The sequence below is a fragment of the Strongyloides ratti genome (genome assembly GCF_001040885.1).
Source record: "Strongyloides ratti genome assembly S_ratti_ED321, chromosome : 2".
Taxonomy (NCBI): Eukaryota; Metazoa; Nematoda; class Chromadorea; order Rhabditida; family Strongyloididae; genus Strongyloides; species Strongyloides ratti.
The window spans coordinates 103,797-129,426 of record NC_037308.1 but is presented as its reverse complement, the minus strand read 5'-3'; the positions used below and the strand labels follow the sequence as shown (position 1 = coordinate 129,426).

At 18.7% G+C, this 25,630-nt stretch overlaps 4 protein-coding genes across 4 annotated transcripts; all 4 read left to right on the top strand.

Moving 5' to 3' along the window:
- On the top strand, positions 1-2,737 carry SRAE_2000004100 (Peptidase S9, prolyl oligopeptidase, catalytic domain and Peptidase S9B, dipeptidylpeptidase IV N-terminal domain-containing protein; the record flags this gene model as incomplete). Its single annotated transcript, XM_024650822.1, has 5 exons — positions 1-16; positions 261-700; positions 743-1,396; positions 1,464-1,494; positions 1,533-2,737. 5 exons carry the CDS (start codon positions 1-3, stop codon positions 2,735-2,737), a joined length of 2,346 nt encoding a protein of 781 aa, XP_024504560.1.
- Positions 2,738-2,888: 151 nt separating this feature from the next.
- SRAE_2000004000 (Hypothetical protein) lies at positions 2,889-3,290 on the top strand (the record flags this gene model as incomplete). The annotated part of the gene is made up of 1 exon (XM_024650821.1): positions 2,889-3,290. One exon carries the CDS (start codon positions 2,889-2,891, stop codon positions 3,288-3,290), a length of 402 nt encoding a protein of 133 aa, XP_024504559.1.
- Positions 3,291-6,981: 3,691 nt separating this feature from the next.
- On the top strand, positions 6,982-11,787 carry SRAE_2000003900 (Cysteine-rich repeat and Thiamine pyrophosphate enzyme, C-terminal TPP-binding domain and Thiamine pyrophosphate enzyme, central domain and Thiamine pyrophosphate enzyme, N-terminal TPP-binding domain-containing protein; the record flags this gene model as incomplete). The annotated part of the gene is made up of 7 exons (XM_024650820.1): positions 6,982-7,148; positions 7,199-7,548; positions 7,655-7,757; positions 7,800-7,915; positions 7,982-9,196; positions 9,790-10,010; positions 10,066-11,787. 7 exons carry the CDS (start codon positions 6,982-6,984, stop codon positions 11,785-11,787), a joined length of 3,894 nt encoding a protein of 1,297 aa, XP_024504558.1.
- A 1,573-nt stretch (positions 11,788-13,360) lies between these two features.
- SRAE_2000003800 (Hypothetical protein) lies at positions 13,361-24,303 on the top strand (the record flags this gene model as incomplete). Its single annotated transcript, XM_024650818.1, has 3 exons — positions 13,361-13,392; positions 23,000-23,293; positions 23,550-24,303. The coding sequence occupies 3 exons, from the start codon at positions 13,361-13,363 to the stop codon at positions 24,301-24,303; spliced, it is 1,080 nt and encodes a 359-aa protein (XP_024504557.1).
- Positions 24,304-25,630: the final 1,327 nt, after the last annotated feature.

Sequence of the window (25,630 nt, the reverse complement as noted above, 5' to 3'; positions counted from 1 at the left end):
ATGAATGACTTTTATGGTAAGTATGTGTGTGTGTGATATATATTTATTAATTTTAACAATTAAATGTTTATCAACAAATTTACATTTTTTTAAATGTATTTTTTATTATCTTAAATTGATTTTGATAGTATTATTAATATTTTTTTATTTTAATAATTTATATTTAACATTTTCTTAATTTAATAAAAATTATTTTAAACACGCTTTACGTTGCTTATTATAATTTTAATAAAAATATTTTTTGTTTAATTTTTTTATAGGTTTAGAGGTAATGAGATTTATTCCAAGAGCAAATAGTCGTCATCTTTCGGATGATGAGATAAAATCAAAAATTTCACAAATTAAAACAGAAGCAAAAGCTGGAATATCTATAAAATTAACTAGTCCTCGAGTTTTTTCAAATTTATTCAATGGAAAATATAAAAATGTTGTTGTTGGATTAGCACCTGGTCCTGCTCCAGATAGCCAACATATTTATATGGGGCATATTGATATGAAATGTGAAATAAGATGTAATAAAGAGTTATTACCATTTTCTAGAATAGTAAATACTTTAACAAATAATCAAAAAAGTTCAGAAGCAATATTATTGTATGAAAGATTAAGGTCAACACAATTACATGGAATTAATGAATATCATGTTTCAAAGGATGAAAAAATTATGTTATTACTAGCTGGAGGGGATGTTCTACAATTTGATGTAAATTTATTTATTTAAAAAAAAAAAACTAATTTTTTGTAGGGTAATGATATAATTAATAGGAGTGAAAAAATATCCAAACCTATTGTTAGAGCAAGATTAGCTCCGTCTGATCCAAGATTTATAGCTATGACAGAGGGAAAAGAAATTTATGTTTTTGATAAAAATAAATTAATTTATGTTTCTAAATCAGAATCAAAATATATTTACAATGGTGTTTCAGCTAATGTTATTCAAGAAGAATTAGAAAGATATGAAGGATTTTGGTGGAGTCCAGTAAATCCTTATTTGTTATATGAAGAAGTTGATGAACGTGATGTATCAACGACGACTTTATCAAATTCAGATGACTCTGAAGTTACCATATTAAAATATCCTTTTGTAAACACTTCAAATCCAATAAGTAGTTTAAGTCTTTTGATGTTAGAAAAAAATTTAGAAACAGAAAATTATATATATCATATAAAAAAAGTATCAAATCAAAATCTTAAATTATTTTGGCCTTGGTTTGAATATATTGCTAAAATTGGTTGGACACCTGATGGTAAATATATATATCTTCAACTATTAGATCGACTTCAAACCATATCTTCTCTTGTTTTAATTTCTATAAATGCATTTGATAATTTTGAAACTGCTGTTTTAAATAAAGAAATTTTTGAAATTGTTAAAATAGAAGGTAATCCATGGATTAATGTTAACCACCATCTTGAATGTTTTTATGATAAAAATAAACATGCTTACGGTTTTATTTATGGGTCAGAAGAAGAAAACTTTCACCATTTATTTATTAAGTATGCTTTCATTGAAAAAGATGTATTGTATATTTCAGAAAAATCTATTAATCTTACATATGAGGACAATAATAAATTTTGTATTATTAAAGATATACCTATATATGTTGATCAAAAACGTGGAAATATATTTTTTGTGGCTAATTACAATGAACCTGGTACACATCAATTATGTTACACAAGTTATATTAATGAAAATAGTCCTATAATACAAATTACTCCAAATGATCGTTCTGTAAAATATGATCGAAGTACATTAACATTAGATATTAATTGTGATCTTGGATTTGCTGTAAATATTAGTAGTATTACTGTTCGTCCAAAATTAGTCTTTTTTAAATGTTCAGATAATATTAATGGAGATTTTATTATAGAACAAGGTCCAGATATAATTCATAATGATTCAGTATCTATTACACCATATGTTCATAATAGTAATATTGTAATACCACAAATGTATAAATATTTTTCAAAACAAGCTGGACATGATTTATATGGTTGTGTATTTTTACCAAAATGTGTAGATGAATATGATTCTGTAAAATATCCTGTACTTCAGTATGTATATAATGGTCCATGTGCTCAACTTGTACAAAATAATTGGGATCTTACAGCAAAATTTCAAATGTATCTAACTCATAATATAGCAGTGGTAGTTGTTGATGGAAGAGGAAGTGCTAATCGTGGTAAAGATTTTGAAAGTTGCATTCATAAAAATTTTGGGACTGTTGAAGTTGAAGATCAAATTGAATATCTTCGAGTAGTAAATCAAAATGTTGCTAATAATAAACTTGATTTAAATAAAGTTGTCATTCAAGGATGGAGTTATGGTGGATTTATGAGTATAAGATGTTTACAAAAAGCACCAAATGTTTACTTAGGTGCTATTGCTGGTGGAACTGTAACAGATTGGTTTATGTATGATACAATTTATACTGAAAGATATATGGGTTTACCTTCTTCTGAGGAATCTGAATGTCATTATACTAAATCTGGTCTTTTGAATGATGTAGATAAATTGCCTAGTGAACCAAATAGATTATTACTAGTTCATGGAAAATTAGACGATAATGTTCATTATAAGCATATTGAAAAATTAATAAAAAAACTAGAAGAATATAATAAACCATATGAATTAGTTCCATTAAAAAATGAAAGACATGGAGTTAAATCACCTAAAACTGGGGAAATGCTTGAAATACGATACATTAACTTTTTAAATAGGCTTTTTTATGAAAACTAAAAATTTTTTGTACATTTTTTTTAAATTTACTAACAAATTTTGTCAACAATATTAATAAACAATAATTTTTAAATTGAATAACAAATGCCTAAATAATATTTAAATTTTAATATGTTAAATAAATAGGATAGACAATGTAATTAATAATTTAATGGATATTTTTTTATTCGTAATATCACTTTTTCTTTTATTTGCAATTTTATTATCATATACACCTTTTCATGGTTTTATTTTCGAAAAAAGAATAACAGAAAAGAAAAAATCAAACAGAGAAGTACGTATTGACAATGAAAACATAACTCCTCTATCAAAAATTGTCCCAAAATTTCAGGCAGCAAAACCAGATAACATTTCAAAATTAAGTGATTCCGTTCCATGGTTTCCTGAAGGTAAACCTAAAAAAAATTTAAAATATAAAATTTATGTTCATAAAAATGGTTCATCTATTGAAAATAAGAAATATAATAAGAATTCTAAAGAAAAAGAATATAAAATATTCGAAAAAAATCCTTCAAAATTAAAAAAAATTGAAATTTTAAAAATAAGTAAATAAAAAAATTATTTCTTTAACAATAATATATTTAACATTTCTATCAAATTATATTTTACAATTTACTAAAAAATTATTTACTTAAAAATATCTTTCTAAATAATAAATAATATTAATAAATTTGAGATGAATAAAATAAAACTTTGATAAATTACAAAATAAAACTATTCTTAAGTATATTTTTTTATAATGTTTTGTGTTAAAAAAATCCTAGTTTAATAAAAATATATTAATTAACTTTTTGTGAAAAAGTGGTTTACAATTTTCAAATTTTCGTTAGTAATGAATTTTTAACTAGAAAAACATAAAAAATTATCAATTCAAAAATTAAAAAATTTTTTAAATCTATTTGCAAAATTTGTTTAAAAAAAATAAATTTATTAATAAAATAGTGATTTATTTTGAATTAAAATTTTCCATAAATATATAAAATTTAAGATTTGTTTTTAACATAAATTGTAGTTTAAAAATATTAAAAAGCTTAGCACACTTAATTTCATAGTTTTAAGTGCTCATTTGCTGACTTGTGAGTTTCAATATTGAAACTTTTTTAAAATACAATTTTTATCATATATTTGAATTCAACAAGTGATATGAAAAGATAACTAGATTTAATCATTTTTTCTCAAAAATCTAATTTAATTTAGTTATTTTAATTTCATTTTTTTTGTGCAGTATTATAAAAATCGAATTCTCTAAAAAAAATATTTTTAACTTTTTCCTCTAATTTTTATTATCACAACGTCTAAAGTTTTTGTCTTGATATAATTATAATTGTTTTAAAATTCATACTTTTCAAGAATTATCAAATAGATGTATTTTTGTTTTTTATCTTAAAAATATTTACTTTTGTTTTTGCTTATAAATAATTTTATTTAAGACGAAGTAAATATGACCTAAAAATTGTATATAATATTGTGTGATTAATAATGAATTAAATCTTACATAAACATACTTTTTAAATAACAATTTTTATAGCTTATATAATTATCTTAATTAATATTAAACAAAAGTGTTTGTATTTTTTTAAATTATTTGAAATAATAAAATATTCATTAAATATTTGTTTCTCCATTTATTAAATAATGTTGTCGACAAATGTTGTGTAACATTTTAATTTTCTTAAACCAATATTTTTTTTATTTTATAAAAACTTTTTTGATTGTTGAAAAATATTAAAGTTTTTGATGCATAACTATTAAGTTATTTTACACTGTGTTAGTTATAATTAAAATGTTATTTCTAAGATACTTTTTGATTATAAAAGATGTAAAAAAATATCTTCAAAAAGGGATAAAAAAAATATTTAAAATATATTCTTAGATTTATTTAAAGTTTGAATCAAAAATTTTTTAATTAAAATTCGTGAGCTATGTTTAATTGAGTTAACAAAATGACTAAATTGATAATTATGAATAACTTATTAACAAATTTTTAAATATTAATTTTTTTCTTCTAAACAAAAGTATATAGTCATTTAATAAATTTTTATTAATCTAACTTTAGTAAATAAAAAAAAAACATAGTAAATTTGTCTAAAACTACATTCAAAATTTTTTTCGGTGAACACAGCCACATTGGCTCAGTGGTAGTAGCGTCGGTCTTGTAAACCGAAGGTCGCTGGTTCAATCCCAGCATGTGGCATATTTTTGAAGATTCATTCTTTATAAAGTAATTTATGTCACCATTACCCTTTTTTTTATATTTATTTTAATATATAATTTATTTTTATAGGGTTAATAATTAATTTAAATTATCTTTTTTTATAATAAGTTTTATATTACAATTTTTAGTATTAAATAGATTTTTTTTTAATTTAAAAAAAATTTTTATAAAAATTTATTATTTAAATATTGTGATTAAAAACTATTTTTAAAAATAAGATAAATATTATATAATCACGAAATATCTTTTTCTCTATCACATTAAAAATTTTAAATTATAGGTAAAAAAATTAATGTCTACTTTATTATTACAAAACAACTTTTTAATTTTAAAAATCTTTTGTTAATCTATAAATATTTAGAAAATTTTTTTTGTTAATCTAAAATTAATATTTATATATGATTTTTTATTTAAATCGTGTATTAAAAACACGATTTTATTAGTCTTATTGTAATCAAATGACGATTAAATTATAAATTGCAATATTTTTTGAAGAAAGAAATATATATTATTAGATTATTTTAAAAAGATTATGATAAAATTTTCAAAATTATAATTATTAAAAAAATAATCTTTAAATAATAATATTTTAAGCAACTTCTACCTACTAAAGAAAAAATCACATTAAAAAAGAATGAAGCAAAGATGATTCGTGACTCCTCGTGACAATCATTAACAATTATTCATATAAAATACTTACGTGAAAATTGTCTTTTCATTTCATTTTATTTTTATAATATATATATATATATATATATTGTCTATAATATTGATATTATAAAATTTCATCACTACCTATTTTAAGGCACATATATATAAAGATAAAAGATAAAGTGTTCCTTTTTATAAACAAAAGTTTTTCGTGATATTTACATTAACTTATATTAGCTAACCTTTATATATTTATATAATAATATTATAATTTGGAAAGAAGTTAAGAATAGTTAAAGGTTTTTATAATTGTTTAAGCATACATATTAGTAATATACATAATTTGGATAAAAGATTTGTCAATGATAAATATAAAAGAATTATAAAGATTATTTGTCTTGTAATTCTTTTTACTCCATATTTTAAAGAATTTTAGAATGTGATAAATAATATATTATATTTATCTAACTATCTTGTTAAATTTTAATTTACATATTATAACAAATATATTTTATTAAAAATTATATAAAAATGTATCATTTGCTATTAAATATACAATCTAAATTTAGATATATGTATATTTATAAAAATAATTTTAATAAAAAGACTAAATTATTTTATTATTTATCTATTTGAATCGTTTAAAAAGTGAAACGAATATTTTTAAAAAGATATTATTTTAATATAAACATTGAGATAAAGATCTTTGTTTATAAAACAAGATACTTTTTATATTTATCTGAATTATTTTTACATAATAAATTTATTGTATTATTTTAAAGATTTTTTAACAAATATATATATATATATTATTTTTTTTTAATGCTATTTGAATAGTTTGTAAAAAGATAAATTATGACATTTTTAAAAACTAATAATAATTTCTTTTTATATTTAATAATCTTAAACAAAGATACATTTAATTAAAACTATATGTATATGTACTCATATAGTTAAAGATCAAATTATATTATTTAAGTTATTCTAAATAACTTATGTATACCGTTTTGTATTTATCTTATCATTTCTTCTTTATATTTTATCAAACTTATAACTAATGGTCAAGAGTCCCCTTCATTTATTGAATATCTTCACAAAAAGGTGTGTCTTTTTAGTTTACTTACAAAAATATCACTCATTACTAAGAAAACTTTTTAACGTGAAATGAAGTACCAGTCTATAATAAGATATACCATAAGTAATTTGACGTTCTCTTAACATTTATATATATTTCTTATAAAATGAATATTCGAAACTTTTTATAACTTTTTCATAATTATTAATAAAATTCTAAATAATTTTTTTTTTTTAATTTTATTTATAGTTTAACAAAACTACAATTACTGGCAATTTTTATAATTTTATTTATTCTATCAGAATGGTTAAATTTTTGACTACTTTTATTGCCATTTTTTCATTGGCAACAATTACTTGTACACAATCATCTACACCTGTTATTGGTGGAACATGTAAACTTGGTACTCCTGATGTTCAAATTGGTGGAAAACAAACGCAATTTTTTTTGAAATGTGAATCTAATTCAGAGTAAGTATAATTGTTTTAATTATAAATTATTATTAAATATTTATTTATAGTTCTGGAGAAGGTCAAGGTGTTTGGGTAGTAAAATCACGATCAGCTTCATCAGGAACAAAAGCTCCACCAACTGTATTAGAAGAGACATCCTCATCTAAAATAGATCCACCAAAGACAATGTCAAAGTTGGCACAACCAACAATATGTGAACAAGATAGTAATTCAAAACCAGGTGGTAAATGCTCTGCTCCTGTGACATGTCTTCAAACATATTATCCAGAAAGAAATTCTTTCCTCCAATGTGATGAGAGTACCAAAGTATGGATAAAAAAATATTGTAAAAATCTTATGGCTACATTTTCTTTTGAACATCAAGCTTGTATTGGTGCTGATAGACCTGGTGTTTCACGTAAGTTAAAAAGATCTTTGATCATAAATTGCTGTGTTTCTTTTTTCCTATTCTTTTTTAATACTATTTCCTTAAAATTATTAATTACTTCCAATACACATAATAGTTACTATATACTGTACTTCAAATGAAAAATGTAAAAATAAATATGATTGTAAGGTAAATGAATTTTGTTCAAAGTTAACAAAATGTTGTCATAAAAAGAAAAGGTATTTGATTAATGAAAATATTATCTTAAATAAAAAGTTAAGAGATCAAAAATATAATAATGATTTAATTAAAAACATTTCTACTAACAATGGACAAAGATTAATTTTTTCTGCATCTACATTTAAAAATCCAAGTATTGATTTATTAAAATTTAAAGGTACGTTTTTTAATACTAACAATAAAATTAATATTAATTACTAACAAAAAAAATTAAATTTAATAGATGATTTAACTAATAATATTACCAATAATTATGATAATAATAATAAATTTGAAAGAACAACAACATTAATTAATAATTATAAACCTAATAATATTACTAATATTTTAACCACACAATTACCAATTCATGTATGTCCATCTAAAAAAAGATGTTCTTATCCACTTAATACTTGTGATCATGGAGAATATTGTGAAAAAAATACTATGTGTTGTCATTTATATAAATGTCCTGATACAAATAAACCACCATTTATTGAACCTGATTATTGTACATCAATTTATCAATGTCCATCTAATAGTTATTGTATTAGTGGAAAATGTTGCCGAAAACCAGAAATTTCAATAGAAATGTCAAAAAAAATTAAAGATACTCAAAATATTGATTTACAAAATAAATTAAAAAATACTTTTAAAAATTATAAATGTGAAATAGATCCTTTAGCTGAAGAAGTATGTTCAATTGATAAACCATGTCCTGATGATAGTATTTGTGTAAATGGTGTATGTTGTTTAAGACCAATTACATCATTATGTGATAATGGTTTATATTCATTAACTATTCCATTATCATGTATTATTAATAATGATTGTGGAACTACAGCTAAATGTGAAAGAAATCGATGCTGTCCATTGGAATTAAAAGAAATAGAAAAAGAAGATAAAATTAAAATTAAACAAATAAAATCAATTTCAGAAAATTCTTTTGAACTAGAAAATATAACTTCTAATAGTTTTAATAATTTTTTAAATACAACATCAATTGAAAATTTTTCAAAATCATTACCAATAACAGAATTAACACCATTATTAACAAATTTACCAATATATCCAGTATCTCCTAAAATTTTATCACCAAATAAAAGTTATATTGAAAGAATGTGTTATAATGGTCATGAAGCATTATCAACACCATCAAATTGTTTAGTTAATGAAGATTGTCCTAATGGATATAATTGTAATATTAATTTATGTTGTCCTATTGATGAAAATCAAACAATTTCTCAAGAATTTGACAAAGAATATAAAGAAGAAAAATTGAAAATGATTAATGGTGAAAAAAAGATATATGATTTAAAAAATTTTACCAATTTAACAGAAGAAAAGATAAAAGATGAAGAAAAACAATCTACTGAATTATTAATGGCTTTTAATAATAGTACAAAAAATTTAATACAAATTTTAGAATCATCAACAGAAGATGAAGAAAGTGATAAAAGTATTAATCTTACAACAAATGTAATTAAAATGTTTGAAAAGAAAAGGAATTATCAAAAAAAAGATAATGATTTTTGATTATTTATATTTATTATCATTACTTTTAATTTAAAAATAATAAAGTTTAAAGGTTAATTATTATCAGTTATAAACAATTTTCTTTATAAAGTAATTATACATAAGAAACTACAAAATAACCTTCAAAAATGATAACGAAATAATTTACTTTTTAATCATATCGTTTCTTTTTAATTTATAAAGAAAAGAATAAAATGTTTTATAATTATTAAATATATAACTATTAACAATAAAATGTATAGTTAATATACGTCAAACATATAAAATTAAAATTATTTTTTAAATTGTCTTTTTTATTTATTATTACTGTTATCAATTATGGCATCTAAAATATATGTTTTTTTAAATAATTAATATTTTAAAAAATGTTGTTTTTTTTGTATATTTATATATAAATATTTTTGTATATATATTAAGAAATAAAAAATTTTTCTTATATATATAAAGTAATCAATTTTAGTTTATATAAACTTTTATAATAAAATTTCTAAAAAAAAAAAAAACTTTATATTTCAGTAAATTCTTATTTTATTATGATATTCCTCATATTATTAACAATAATATTATTGTTTTTTTTAATTCTAAGATATATCTTTGATATAGATAATTATACAAAATTTCAAAAATCTTTACACAATATAATTTATAAAAAAGATCAATATTTTTTATCAAATATTTTTAATGTTAACGAAAAATCAACAAGACATGGTGGTGAGTTGGTTGGAGAAGTGTTAAAAGTATGTTTAAACATAATAATATTTTTAAATTTTTTGTTATTTTAAATATTTTTAGGCACATGGTGTTCAAGAAATATTTACATTATGTGGTGGACATATATCACCAATATTAGTTGGATGTGAAAAACAAAAAATTAGAGTTATTGATACAAGACATGAAGTTACAGCAGTTTTTGCTGCTGATGCTGTTGCAAGATTAAGACAATCTTTTGGTGTAGTTACTGTTACAGCTGGTCCTGGACTTACAAATACAATAACAGCTATAAAAAATGGACAAATGGCTGAATCACCAATTTTATTATTAGGTGGTGCTGCACCATCATTATTGAAAGGTAGAGGTGCATTACAAGATATAGATCAAATAGTTTTATTTAAACCATTATGTAAATATGTTGCTAGAATTACTAGATTACAAGATATTATACCAATATTAAAAAAAGCTATACAAATAGCTAGAAGTGATACACCAGGACCTGTATTTGTTGAATTTCCAGTTGATATGTTATATCCATATCAATTAGTTCTTAAAGAAGCTGGTATTATACCAAATCCAAAAAGTTTAATAAAAAAAATTATTAATACATATATATTTTATAATATTTCAAAACAATTTGGTAATGCTTGGAATGAAATTAATACACATCCACTTCCTGTACATATTCCATTAGTTAATAATTCTGATATAGATAAATTTATTAATATATTAAAAATATCTAAAAAACCAATATTATTAATAGGATCACAGGCAACATTACCACCAATTAAAGCTGGAGAATTAAAAGAAATTGTTGAAGATTTAGGAATACCATGTTATCTTGGTGGTATGGCACGTGGATTATTAGGAAAAGATAATAAACTTCAAATGAGACAATGTCGAAAAGATGCCTTAAAAGAAGCTGATTTAATTATTTTAGCTGGAACAGTTCCTGATTTTAGATTAAGTTATGGTAGAGCATTTTCATCTAAAGCAAAAATTATTTCTATTAACAGAAATGAAGAACAATTAAAAAAAAATGAAAAAGTATTTTGGAATGGAGATCTTTTAATTAAAGCTGATGTTGGAAGTAGTTTAAAAAAATTATTATATAGTAAAAGGCATACTACAACACCAAATATTAATGATTGGATTGATACTTTAAGAAAAAGAGATAATGATAAAGAAGAAGAAAATAAAAAAAAAATAGAAGAAAAAAATATTAATGGTGGATTAAATCCATTAAAAGTATTAAGTCATCTAGATTCAATTTTAAGTGATGATACTATTCTTATAGCTGATGGAGGTGATTTTGTTGGATCAGCAGCTTATATAGTTAGACCACGTGGTCCATTACAATGGTTAGATCCTGGAGCATTTGGTACATTAGGTGTAGGTGGTGGTTTTGCTATTGGAGCTAAAGTTGTTTATCCTAATAAACCTGTTCTTATAATTTATGGAGATGGTTCATCTGGATATTCAATAATGGAATATGATACATATGTACGACATAATCTTCCTGTTATTTCACTTATTGGAAATGATGCTTGTTGGTCACAGATAGCCCGAGAACAAGAACCAATGTTTAATAGTAGTGTAGCTGTAAATTTATCACATACAAAATATCATGAAATTGCCAAAGCTATTGGAGCAGAAGGATATGAATTAACTGAAAAAGATAGTGATGATAAAATTAAACAAACAATTGAAAAAGCATTAATAGAAGGAAAAAAAGATAAATCAAGTTTAATAAATGTTATTATTGGTAAAAGTAATTTTAGAGAAGGAAGTATTAGTGTATAAAAAAAATATTTTTTTTTAAATTAATTATTTTTTATAAAAATAAAATATTAATTTTATTCTTTTATTTCATTATTATTATTAATTTATTTATTGTTAAAACAAAATTATATTATTCTTTCTAATAGTGATGTATACAGAAGTGGTGATTAAAATTAATAATCAACTGATGATTATAAAAATGTATTATTATTAAATGATTTATAAAAATAATAAAATTAAAGTTAAATTAATGATAATTTTATTACTTTTAAGATGAATAGAAAAGTTTTACTCTTGAGAATTAGTTCTTCTTAAAGTTATATATATATATATATAAAGCATGTGGAAAATTATATATAATCCTATTGTTCTAGATTAATAAAGAATTAACAAAAGTTTGTGACTTTTATAATTACAAAACGTCAAAATTATCTTTGTCTTTCTTTGATTTATGAGTAAAAATTTTTTTTTTTTAAATTGTTGATTGTTAACAGCAAATTAAATATATTTTATTTTACTACCAATATATTAATGATTTTATTTTAAATTATTATTTTATATATTGTATAAGTTATATGAATATTTATTAGAAAATATCTTAAAATAAAGTATATATTATAATATAAGCAATATGTTGGTGGTTATGATTAAGAATTATAAAGTTGAAAACATATGGAATATTTTACTTTTTATTTTTACGCTAAATAATATAAAAATACTATCCTTATTTTATAAAATAATTTTTATGAATGTTTTTCTTTTACTAATTGAAAATGTTGTATGAGTATTATTTTCTAAAATATATAATAAAAAGAAAATTAAAATGATGGATTTTAAAAATATATTTCTAAAAGTGGTCATTCATTTCCCAAATTGGCTTTATCAATTTTATTAACTACTAGTCAATTACTTTTTCTATTTTACCTTAAAAGTTAATTTATTTTTTCAAAAGAGGAAATTATTAATTTAGATGTTATATATCTATTTTATATTAATCATTTAATAATATATATATTTATATATTATAATCATAATATTATATTTTGATATAATAGAAAAATATCATATCATTATCATAATGTTCTTTTTAATTAACTTTTAGGCAATAGTTAAAAAGAAATAAAGTAAAAATGGTTTTCTACAAAGGAGTTATTTAAATTAATTTAAAAGGATATTGTTAAGTATTCATTAGGTTGTTATGAAAAGCTGAATTATTATGTATTTTTACATTATTTTTATTTTAAAAATTTAAAAAGACGAGAATGTTTAAACATCCTTCTTATAAAATATAAAAGAAGGCTTTTTGACAAAAATTTTTAATAACTTTTGCACTTCTTTTTAAAAGTCAATTTATACATTTTGTGATTAAAATTTTTAATACTTTTCTTATCAAAAATATTTTCTAATACTAAAATTTATATATTTTTGTTATATTTTAGTTTTGAAATTAAATATTTATTTTAAAAATAATATATATATATTGTCGGCAGAAATTGTTTGACAAATCAAAAAGTTGACAATGACAATATTAATAACCTTGTAAATTTGTAACATTTTACTTTTCAATATCTTTAATTTACTTTATTGTGGTATAATGATTATTTATATAAAAAGAGATATCAAAAGGTAAAGTGTAATATGAAGTGTAATAAATTAGGTAGAATAAAAAGATTAAAGAGTTTTCATCTGATGTTTGATTGACTTCATAAATCATAGAATCTTGTTATCATTAATTTTTGTTATCTTTATCATTATAAAATATCTTATTATATTCTTTTATATCTTTTATATCTTTTATTACAAATAAGTGATTAATTATCATGTAAAGTCTCTTTATTTTAAAAATATTAATAAAATATTTTCCTTTTTGTATATATTTTAATATTGTGAAAAATATATAAATGTTCATTTATATTTATATAGAAAATGAATAAAAAAAAAATTCTTTTTTTTTTGACAAATCAACAGATATTAAAACATTTATTTTAAAATCCCTTGTGTTTATAGTTAAAATTCATTTTAAAAATCTTTTTCTTTGTATTTTTAAGAAATATTTCATCTTCATTTAACATCTACATTTACTAGTCACATAAAGATATATTTTATTTCTATTATCATGGGACAATATTTATGTATTGTGATATGTAAATGAAATATTTAATCTTTGTTGAACTGTATTTACAAAAGTTATATCCATAACAAATGTATGTTAATATGTATGGAAAAATATTAACATTTCACTATCTTCAATTTTCAAGATAAGTACCACTTTTAAGGAGGTTATTTAGATTATAATTAGTCTTTAAAATATTTTTCTTCATGAGTTTGTATATATATATATATATGTAAACATTATTTCTTAATCATAAACTATAACATATATTGTGTGATCTTGAAGGATTAATTAAAAATATAAAAGTTTTAAATATTTTATAATATTATTTTTAATAAGGAAATGTCTTTTGTTAGTGACAATTTAATTTAAAATACTTTCTTATATTTAATTTACTAAATAAGAAACATTTTCTTAACCTCTTATTTAAATTAATTAAAATTAATACTCCAAACTTCCTAATTACAAATGACATCTCTATATATTTTATAAAAGCTGTCACATTTGTATTATTATTATTTTAACTTAAAATCAAAATATTTAATTTGAAAAATCATACTTTATTTATGATTTTAAAAGTTTATCAATAAATTAAATTTATATCAATTCAATTACATTTATTTAACTGGTATGATTATTTATGTTAATTATTTATATTAATAGAAGCGTGAGTTATTATATAAGTATATTAAAATAACCAAATAATTTAACAAAAATAATAATTCTAGTATTGATAATATTATATCTAATATATAATCTTTTTTAAATATCATATAAAATTTTCTATTATATAATACTTCTTATATTTTTAAACATTTATATTTTTTCTCACAATTCAAATCTTAAAATAATTAGTTTTTTATATTTTTGTACTTTATAAATATATTTATATATATATATATATGATACATGTAAAAATTTTTTATTTTCTTTTTAATTGTAAATGTAGATATTCAATAGCATGAGGTAATTGTATTTCTTTAAATTTTTTTATCTTATAATACTATACTATTTTGTTAAATATTTTTTATTTATTCATCTATAAATATATTTTTAACAAAAGTAAAAAATGTTAACTGTTGCTATATGATGATTTAATAAAAAAATAGATATAATTAACTCTTTTACCACCTGGATTGAGTAATTTTATTATCTTATTTAACTTTAAGTAATATAACATTAGTAAAAAAAAAATATAATAATATTTATTCAATTAAATGTCAATTTAAAAATAAAATTTCTTTTCTATATCTTTTTTTTTTAAATAATTAAAAATTTTTTTCTATTAATTTTGATGTAATAGAAAAATCTTTTTAAATCACCTATATATAATTACTTTACGCTTATTAAAAGATTATGATATAATTATCAATTTCCTCTTTTTAATGTAAATAACTTTTTATTTATATATATATATGTATATATATTATTTCCTTGACTCATATTTAATAAATATATATACCTATCACTTCTGAACCGTTACCTTTTATATTTTTACTCGAGAAATTATTATATATCTTGTTAACATATATATATTTTTCTTTTTAAAAATAAAACATATTTTTATATTAACAACAATTTTAATAACTTATTTATTTTTAAAGTATATAATTAATTAGTATTTTCAAATATAAAATTAATATATCGTTTATTTAAAACATATATTTTGTAAAACTCATAAATTAATAGAAATAAAATATTTATCAAAAAAGTATATATATAAATGTATTATTAAAATATAATGATTAATAATTTTATCATAAAAATAGGATATATTATCATTTTGTAATAAGTATCATTGACCTATAGAATACTTCAAAATTGAAGTGTTTTCAAAATATGTCCTTTATATATTTTTAACATAATATTATTCTAAAATACAAGTTATTTCTTATAATTATTTAATATATCTTCCTTTTTCTATCAAATAAATATATTTATACTTTCATATATTATTATAAAAAAAAAATTATTTTATCTAAAAAAAAAATCCAGCTTTTTTTATAATATATAATGCATATCAATTTTTTAATTATTTATAAATAAAACTAAAAATATTATTTATTTACTACTTATTTGTTTTTAAATATTTTATTATTATTTTTAAATGAACCATACAATATTAAACCATAAAATAACAATTAATATTTTAACTATTATATCAAAATATATCATAAGATCAAAAGAACCGATTTTTCATTATAAATGATATAATACTTTTATTATAACTTATATATAACAATAAACTTTATCTAACCTCCTGTTATTACTAAAAATTAACAAAAGAAAAGCTTTTGATTTTCTAAATATGGATGAATGTATTAATAAAAAAAAAAAATTCTTTTTATATAAAATATGGTGTATAGTAAAAGTATATTGAAATACAATAAAAAAAATTTCTTTTTATTTCTTCTCATTGACTAATCATATTTTTTATTTTATTTTTTTATCTATTTAATAATAATTATTTGTTTAACTATTAAATATGATTTAAATATAAGTATTCATAATTATTGTAATAAATATTATATTATTTAAATACCATTTTTCTTTTATTATTTTATTATACTATGTTTATATATCAATATAAAGTATTACAGAGATTTTAGTAAAATTATTATATAATCATATAATATTTGTATACTTTTTGTAAACTAAAAATTTTTATATTAATAAAAATATTATTTATTATATTTTTAATACATATATACATTAGAAATAAATAATTATTTTTATTAAAATATAATATATAAATAAATTAACTTTAATAATATTATTTTCTTTTAATTTAAGTTATTATATTTATACATGATCTAATTAACAAATTAAATATTTCTTATTCTCAATTTATGTTTACATTAATCATCTATGTTAATCTAATATAAGTTTAAGCTTATCAATGATAATCTTTTAAATCTACATAACTTTTGATTAAATCACCAAAAATTTGTTTAATAAGAGAAAGTTAACAATTTACTTTATGTTTATTTTTCCTTATCAGTATAAATGAGATGATATATTAATTGTAAAGTTAAATAAAATAATTTTATCTTATAATTAATATTTAAAAATATTTAATACTTATAAAGTATAAAATAAAATTTTGATAATGTAATACATTTTATACTATATTTTAAATCTGTTGATCAGGTAAATAAGATAACGGTTTTCTTACTATATTTGTCACTTATTTTGATACATCATTTATATCCTTATCTTGACAAGTTGATTAATAAACTCCTAAATATATTGAGTATATATATTATTATGTTCTTTTGATATATTTATACCACCTATAGTTAATAAAAATAGTTCATATTATAAATATAATATATATATATATAAATGTATATTATATTCTTAAGTACATTCTTTTAATATAAAAATAATCATTTAGTATTGCTAATTAAAAATATACTGTAATTATTTGAAATATTTTATATAATATTAATTATATTTCTTTTTATAAAATTTTATCATAAAAATTTATTATTACCAGTTTATTATTTATAAAGAAATCAAGTAAGAAAACATATTTAAATTTTATAATATAATTATAAAATAGTTGTCGTAAACATTTTTTTAATTTTATATCAAAAATATATTTAATTAATTATCTATATATAGTTAAAATATCATAGTTAAAGAAAATATATATACTTATTTAGAAGTGATAAATTTCTTATGAAAAGTGGTAAAAATGTCATGTAATAAATCTTCTTTAACAACTTTTGTATTTAATGGGAAATTTTTAGAAAATAACTTAATAGTTAAAGAGAAGTATAATCTTAAAATTTATATTCATTTATTATAAAACTATTTAAAAGAGATAAATTTTAATAATTATTATTTTTATTTCTTTTATTGTTAAAATATTTATGTATATATATATCTTTTATACTGTAGTCAATGATAATACTTTTAAATAACTTTTAACTTTAACATATACAATATTAATTATTTTTATTTATCTATAAAATATTTTTATTTCATGATCAAATATATATATATGTATTATTAACTTTTTTCTCTCTCATAATATGAGTAATTTTCTATATTTTTTAAATAAAACTTCTTTTTTAAAAACATTCATTAGATGATTTCATAAAACAAAAGTAATATATATAACATTTTTTTTTATTAATGTATATGTTAAATATATTCATTATAATTTATTTCTAAAAAAAAAGTATTATTTTATAATCATTAAATATACATTATAATATAGCAATTGTTTTTATTACAATAAAATATATGTGTCAAGTAACAATATTTATTTTATTAAAAATTTTTCTTTAACTATTATTTTAACACTTCTGTTAGCATATTAATGTACCTTTAATAAGTGATTTTATATATAAGAGGTACTTCATATGAGGATAATCAATTAATATTATTATGTCATTCAACTTAAAACTTTTTAATATAATTCATTTTTAAGTAATATAAGAAGCTCAATTATGTCATTAGATGATTTTAAACCTAACTTATATTAATATTTATATAAAGCCTGGGAAAAAGTAATTAGATATATATAAAGTAACAACATCTTTATATATATATATATATTAATTCAATAATTATTTCATTAATATTTTTAAAAATTTTGTCTTTCTAAATGTTTCAAGTGATTTGTAATTTTCTTTTTTTTTTCAATGACATATTTTAGATAAAAAAAATAAATATTTTATTATTAAATGTCATTAATCACAAAAGAGAAAACCGATCTATAAAATATATTGTAATGTCTATTGTAAAAATATTTTTTTTTATATTAAAAAAATTTATATATTACAATGAAATAATATATAACAAATAAGATTAAATATTTTTAACATAAAAAAAAACAATTTTCCGAATATTTATTTAAAAAATTATTTTGAAGTGCAAATCTTATAATATTATTTACATACCATATCAGCTGGCTTTCTTTTGATGATCATTTAAAACTTTTTATTATCCTTAAAACACTTCATAATATAAAGCGGCAATAATTCTTTTTATCATATAGTACTTATAATTTCTTAAAATGGCAAAATAAAAAGATTCATGATATTTTAAGATAAAACTTTTTATAGTTTTAACAAATGTTTAATTTTACCTCTTTATCTATTTTAATGATTTTTGTTATTCTTTATAATTATTAAATAAAATGATTTATCAAATTAACAAAAGGTTCATATATAAATATATTAAGTTTAATGACCTTTTAATAAAATATTGTAATAAAATTTTTACAGTGTCGGTTGATGTTTTAAAATTTTTTATTTTATACAGTATATTTACAATCTGTTTTTTTTTATTTCTTTCTCAAGATCCGGCATCTTTTTTTCTAATAAATATATATATTTTTTTCTTTTATTTATTTTTAAATATTTAAAATATATATATATATATATAACTTATCATAAACTTTGTATATTATTTCAATTATATAAAATAATTAAATTTATGACTTGTTGATATATCATTTAATTATAGACTTTAGAAAATCTTTTCAAATATAACTTACTTCTTTATTTATTAAATATTCATGTTTATATATTAGATCAAAAGTCGGTTAAAAAGAAATAATATTAAAAAAAAAAACATTATAATTACTAGTAATGTATATTTTCAAGGATATTAACTATGAATATAAATAAACAGTATTGTTAATTATATTCTCCAATGTCGGTGAAGATGACAGTTCTTTTTATTTTAAACTCATTAAAAGCATGTATCATTCTTTTTAATTATTAATATGTTGTCATTATTGTTTCTTCAATTACATAGATATATCTAGAGAATGTCAAAAACAATTGGTCGGCATTTTCTATCTATTAAAGTAGAAAATTTTAATAATATATAAATAGAAAAACATCATAATTATATGGTAAGAAAACCCGCTACCAGTTAACATTAATGTGTCAACTGCTAACTTGTTATTATTTTTTTTTTACTCTTTAACAACTACCTCTTACAACTTTTGACAATTGTTACATCTTTTTAAGAAGGTACTTTAAAACTTTTTACCTATCACTTTGACATATCGGCACTTCTTATAAGGTTAATCGGTCATAAGTTGCGCAATAATAATAAAATATTATATTTCTATCTTAATTTTTTTTTTTCCTCCTTTAACAACAGGTGGTAAATGTATATAATCTATTTATATTTAAAGCTATTACTAAAATAACAATATATATTTATTTTTTTTTATTATAAAAAATAATAATATATATATATTATATAGTAAAAAAGATTAAACTATTTTATGTTAAAAATTTTCTTTTAATTTTAAATTTAATTTATTTTTCTTAATCCCTTCTCAACAATTTCAATCTTATTTTTTATTCATTCTTATTTTTCTTTTCTTTCTCTTATTATGTAATCATGAAAGGATGAATAACATGATGATTTAGTGATAAAATTTGATATAAAAAAAATTAACTGTCTTAAATTATAATTCACATTTTAGAAAGAGACAGTTAATGATGTTCCTAAAATTTAATAAAATAAAATTTTTTTTTTTTTATATTTTCTATTTTTATTTTATGTTCACTATTACAAATATAAGAATTCATTCAATTTTTTACTTTAAATTTTACCATAATTTTATTCCACTTCATTTACATTTCTACATACGAAATATTTTTATATTTTTATGTGGACATATTTTAACAAACAATCATTTAAAATTTTTTCTTTTTTTTTCCTCTATTTGTTATATAAACATAAATTAAACTTTTGAAAAAGTCTTATATTATGATATTATTATAACAGCATTTATATGATATAGGCACCTGATAAAGTATCTATCATTATTTAATTTCACATATACTTTAATAAAATTTTTTTTTTTATTTAACTTCTTTTTTGATATTATTGCATGTGAAAAGCTTGTTAAAAAAACAGGGGTATACTTTATTTATGACATCTGCTTAAAGTTGTCCTTACTACAAAGTTTAAATAATTTTTCTTTTAACAATACAATTCTTTTGGACAATCTAACACTGCTGGAAGGTTGATAATTTACTTCCTAAACATCTTTATTTTAATTATTATAGTGAGAAAATTATTTTATAACACCAATTATCCAGGTGTTTTTATTTCTTAAACAAACTTCCTTAAAAAACAATTAAATCTTGAGAAATATATAATAAAAAGATACTATATTAAAAGGTGGAGTTAAAACTCATTAAATTAGTAAGATTTCTTTATAATAAAGTATATAAAAACTTTTTACATATGCCATTCTTTACATAGTATTTACTTACTTATAAATATCTTTTGTTAAAGGAAATTTAAAACTTTTATGAGATTTAAAAAATAGTATAAAAAGAAAATCACCGGTACCTTTTTAAGATCTTTTATTTATTTTTTTTTTAGAATTAAGAATAAAGCTTGTTAATCTACCTTTAAATCTTATATATACTTTTAATCATGATCTTTTAGATAAATAAATATATTTAATTAAATTTTTTTTATATACTTATTATCATTTCAAGTTTATCTTTTTAATTAATAAACATTTTAAATATATATAAAAGATATTTTAAAAAATATTATTTCTGTATCAATAAATACATCTGGTCATTATAATTATAAAAGTCACAAACTTTCATCACATTATTAATAATATATACATATTTAATAGTACATAAAATTATTAATTTAAACTATAATCCTTGTCATGATTTGTTAAAATAATCAATCAAAAATTTAGTGTCATAATCTCCTCACATCATTTATATTATTATTTTTCTGATGGATTATATTTTTTAGTTTATATATATTAAATCTGTTTATATCAATTATTTGGACACTTGATCTATCATATTATTATTTTCTTCTTTTTATTTTCTAATACATCATTCTTACCATGATTTTGTGATAGAAAATAAAAGATATTTTGAAGTTATATATATATATATATATATATTATTACTTTCTAATAATATGTAATATATTTTTGACCTTCATATAAAGAATATTTAAAAAGATTCTTTTATTATTATCTTTATTTTTTTTTATAAACAAAACTTTTAACACCTGTTTTTTTAAAAAAAATTTTTACCATTTTTTTTTTAAAACAATTATTCTTATTTTCTATTCATCAGCTGTTGCTTCACATATATATATCTTAATATACTAGTACAACCTATCATTATTAGGATTATGTCAATTGTCCATACAATAATCATATTGTTTTTATTATATTAAATTGACAGTAAAGATAATCCTTTTATACAAGAATTATTGTTTCAATCATAAATTGAATAAAAAAGAATATACTTAACTTCTTACTAATCATTTTTATACCACTTAATATATTTTTACTACATTCTAAATTATATAGTCTTGATCTATTAATAAAGAACAATATTTTAAAGATTATCCTTATTAAGATTTTAATAGTATAAAATAACAGGTGCTATGGCAATAAAATATATGACTTCAGTGGTTAATTCTATTTTTTTTTATTGAGTACTTATTAATTTGTAGGTGTTTATTATTATATTAATTATATATATATATATATTTTTTATATTCTTTCTAATAAATATTTATATATAAATAAAATATATAAATTATAAGTAGTATATATATCCACAATATCCATCATTAATTTTCTTTTTTTTTTTAAATGACCTTATACAATTAAATAACTTTAATACTATTATATAGCTAATATATGTCAACGAAAAAGTATATATATATATATATACCAAATAATACAAATTTAGAAATATATATATATATATATTTGTTGTTATTTAATGAAATTATATAATTTTGACAACCAATGATAAGTAAATTTGTTTCCTATTCTTATTTCCATTTTATTACAAATTAAAGATATTAGAATGATGGAGGAACAAATTAGGATATGATTGTATTTTTAACAGTTTTGGTAGTCTTAAAAAGGATAAGCATATTAGGATTTTCTATATATATATAAATTGCTAACATAATTTGTTGTTGGTAATCACTGACAATAACAAATACTATAATTTCAATCCGATTTTAAAAATAAGAAAACTTTATATTTTATAATATTTATTTATGTACAATTTCTTTAAATTATTTTAGTTATTTATTTTTATCATTTTAATATATTTTAATATATTTTTTTAGAAAAAAAAATTATATAAAAATGGTTTGTGAATGTATACCACCTCCACCAATATTTGATTTGGATCCACCACCAGATCCATCATTTATTTTTGAATTATTAACAGATGAACCTATATCATTATTAAGACAGACACAATTAGAATCATGTAATTATATTCCTGTACTTGAAGTTTTAGATATAACAAATAAATTTTCTAAAATTTCACCAGAAATATTGCCAATAATATTATTATCATTATTATTTATTCTTATAACAGCATTAATAATTATAATTATTGTTATAAAATATAAAAGGTAAGTTTTATTATATCAAAGTTATTATAAATATATATATAATAATAATCTCTGTCACCAAAAAATTTTATGATTGGTTTTTTATTTAAAACATATATAAAAACTCAACAGAATTTAACTTTTTATAATAAATTTCTGTTATTTATTAAGATTTATTAATCAAAATATTTTATATATATATGTTTTAACAAACATTAGATGTTTGTAAATTAAGAGCTAATAAATTATAATCATTAACTAATCATTTTAATTTTAGATCTAAACATACAACGAGAAATAATTCAATTAAAAAATTATCATCAACTGGACCCGGTTTTGATGTATGTGGTGGATCATTGTTTTGTACACCATCACCACAATATAATGTTGTTTTAAATAATTCTTCTTCATCTGGTGAGTCTAATGGTAATTGGTCAATTCCATATGAAAAAACATTAAGAAATATGGGTAAAGGAAACAATAAAATGTATGGAAGTACATCTAATCATGATATTTTTACATATCAAATGTCATATCCTATAAATGGAAATAAATCTAAAAATATGTTAAGACCATCAAATTCAACAACTTTAAGATTTCCTTTACAAGAGGAAGGATATTGTACAGTTAGACATTATGATGATATTACAGGATATGCTGAACCAGATGTAACAATTCATACATTTAGAAAACCACCCCCAAAATGTCCACCACCACCACCACCACCATCATCATCAAATAAAAATGATACATGTATTACAAATATTTTACCATCAGATAATATAAGTTCATGTTCTTCTGGAATTGAAAGAGAATTAGAAAAGATACATCAAAGTGATAATAGTATATCACCAATTGGAGTACATAATAACATAAAATATCCTCATGGTGGTAGAGAATCAGGATATGGAACAGGACCATCACGTCTTCAACATCATATTTCAAGTCCTAAGAATTTAAAGAATAAGAAATATGTCTCACCAAATACGAGTTTTAATACCGGTCAAGAAGGAAATATGACATATGTATAAAAATTTGTAAAACAAAAAACAAAATTTTAACAAATATAGGTCATTTTCTTTTTAAAATATTAAAAATTAAAATCTTTCCAGTGATAACTCATATAAATGAAGAAGAACTCAAATATATTGCCATACGAAGTTGCCTTATAATTTTTTTATTTATATTTATACAATCTCAAATCCCAATTATTATTTTTATATAAAATTATTATGTACATTAATTAAATATCATAATACTAGTCATTATATTGTGTTTTTTTTTTTCAATAAACAAAATGTTTTTAAAATTTATTCAAGGATATTTATTTTATTTTAATAACTATTAATCTTTTATATATTTAAATATTTTAATTAATGAGACAAACAATTATCTTAAGTTTTAATCTGTTTCCTATAATTAATTAAGATTTTTTTTTGAATAATTATTTTTTTTAAAGGTCAAATTGAAGAAAAAAAAGTTTATAGATAAATAGTTTTTTTTTTTTTGAATAAAAAATATTTTGAAACTAGATATGGGTAATAAAATAATTATAATAAGAATATTATTTTACATATGTTGCGTAACCATTAATTAACCATATTGATTAATAATTACTTTTATTTAAAATAAAATGTAAACTTAAAATATTTTAAATGATATAAAAAAATTTTTTAATAATTTTAAAAAGTTTTTAAATATTACCAATTTTTGAAAGAATAAAAAAAGGAATTAAAAAGTTTTTCTATCATTTTGTTTTGAAAATTTATACGATTAAAAAGAAGCATTTTACAAATTAAATTGATTTATTAATTGTAAAAATTTTAATAAAAATAATACACAGCAATTTACAAAAAAAAAATTATTTAAAAATATGATATATATGTAAGAAAAAGGTTTTTGAAATAATAAATAATCTGATTTAAGCAATAAAAATATTGATAATTTATGGTAGGTTTTCTTCAAAATAATAACTTTTTAAATTTTTTAAAACATTATTTTTTTTAATAATTCTTTTGACATATAAAATTTTTTTTTAAAATTTAAAATGTAAATTTGGAGAATCTTTAATTATTTTTCAATTGTAAGTAATAGTTTGGTACTATGCTTTTTGTTGTTATTTCATAACAAAGTTTTTTATTATATTACAAAAATATATTTAAAAAACTTTATCTTTTTGATGATATGGATTTAATCTACTTTAATTGTCCAAAATAAATTATTTTCAATGTTATATATAATATAAAATATTTGTATTTATTAGTATTTGTACTTAATTTATGATTTAAATTGTTATCAGTAATAAAAAGTCAAAATTTTCTTTGAATTTTTTAAGTTCTTTTTTACTTTTTACTATGT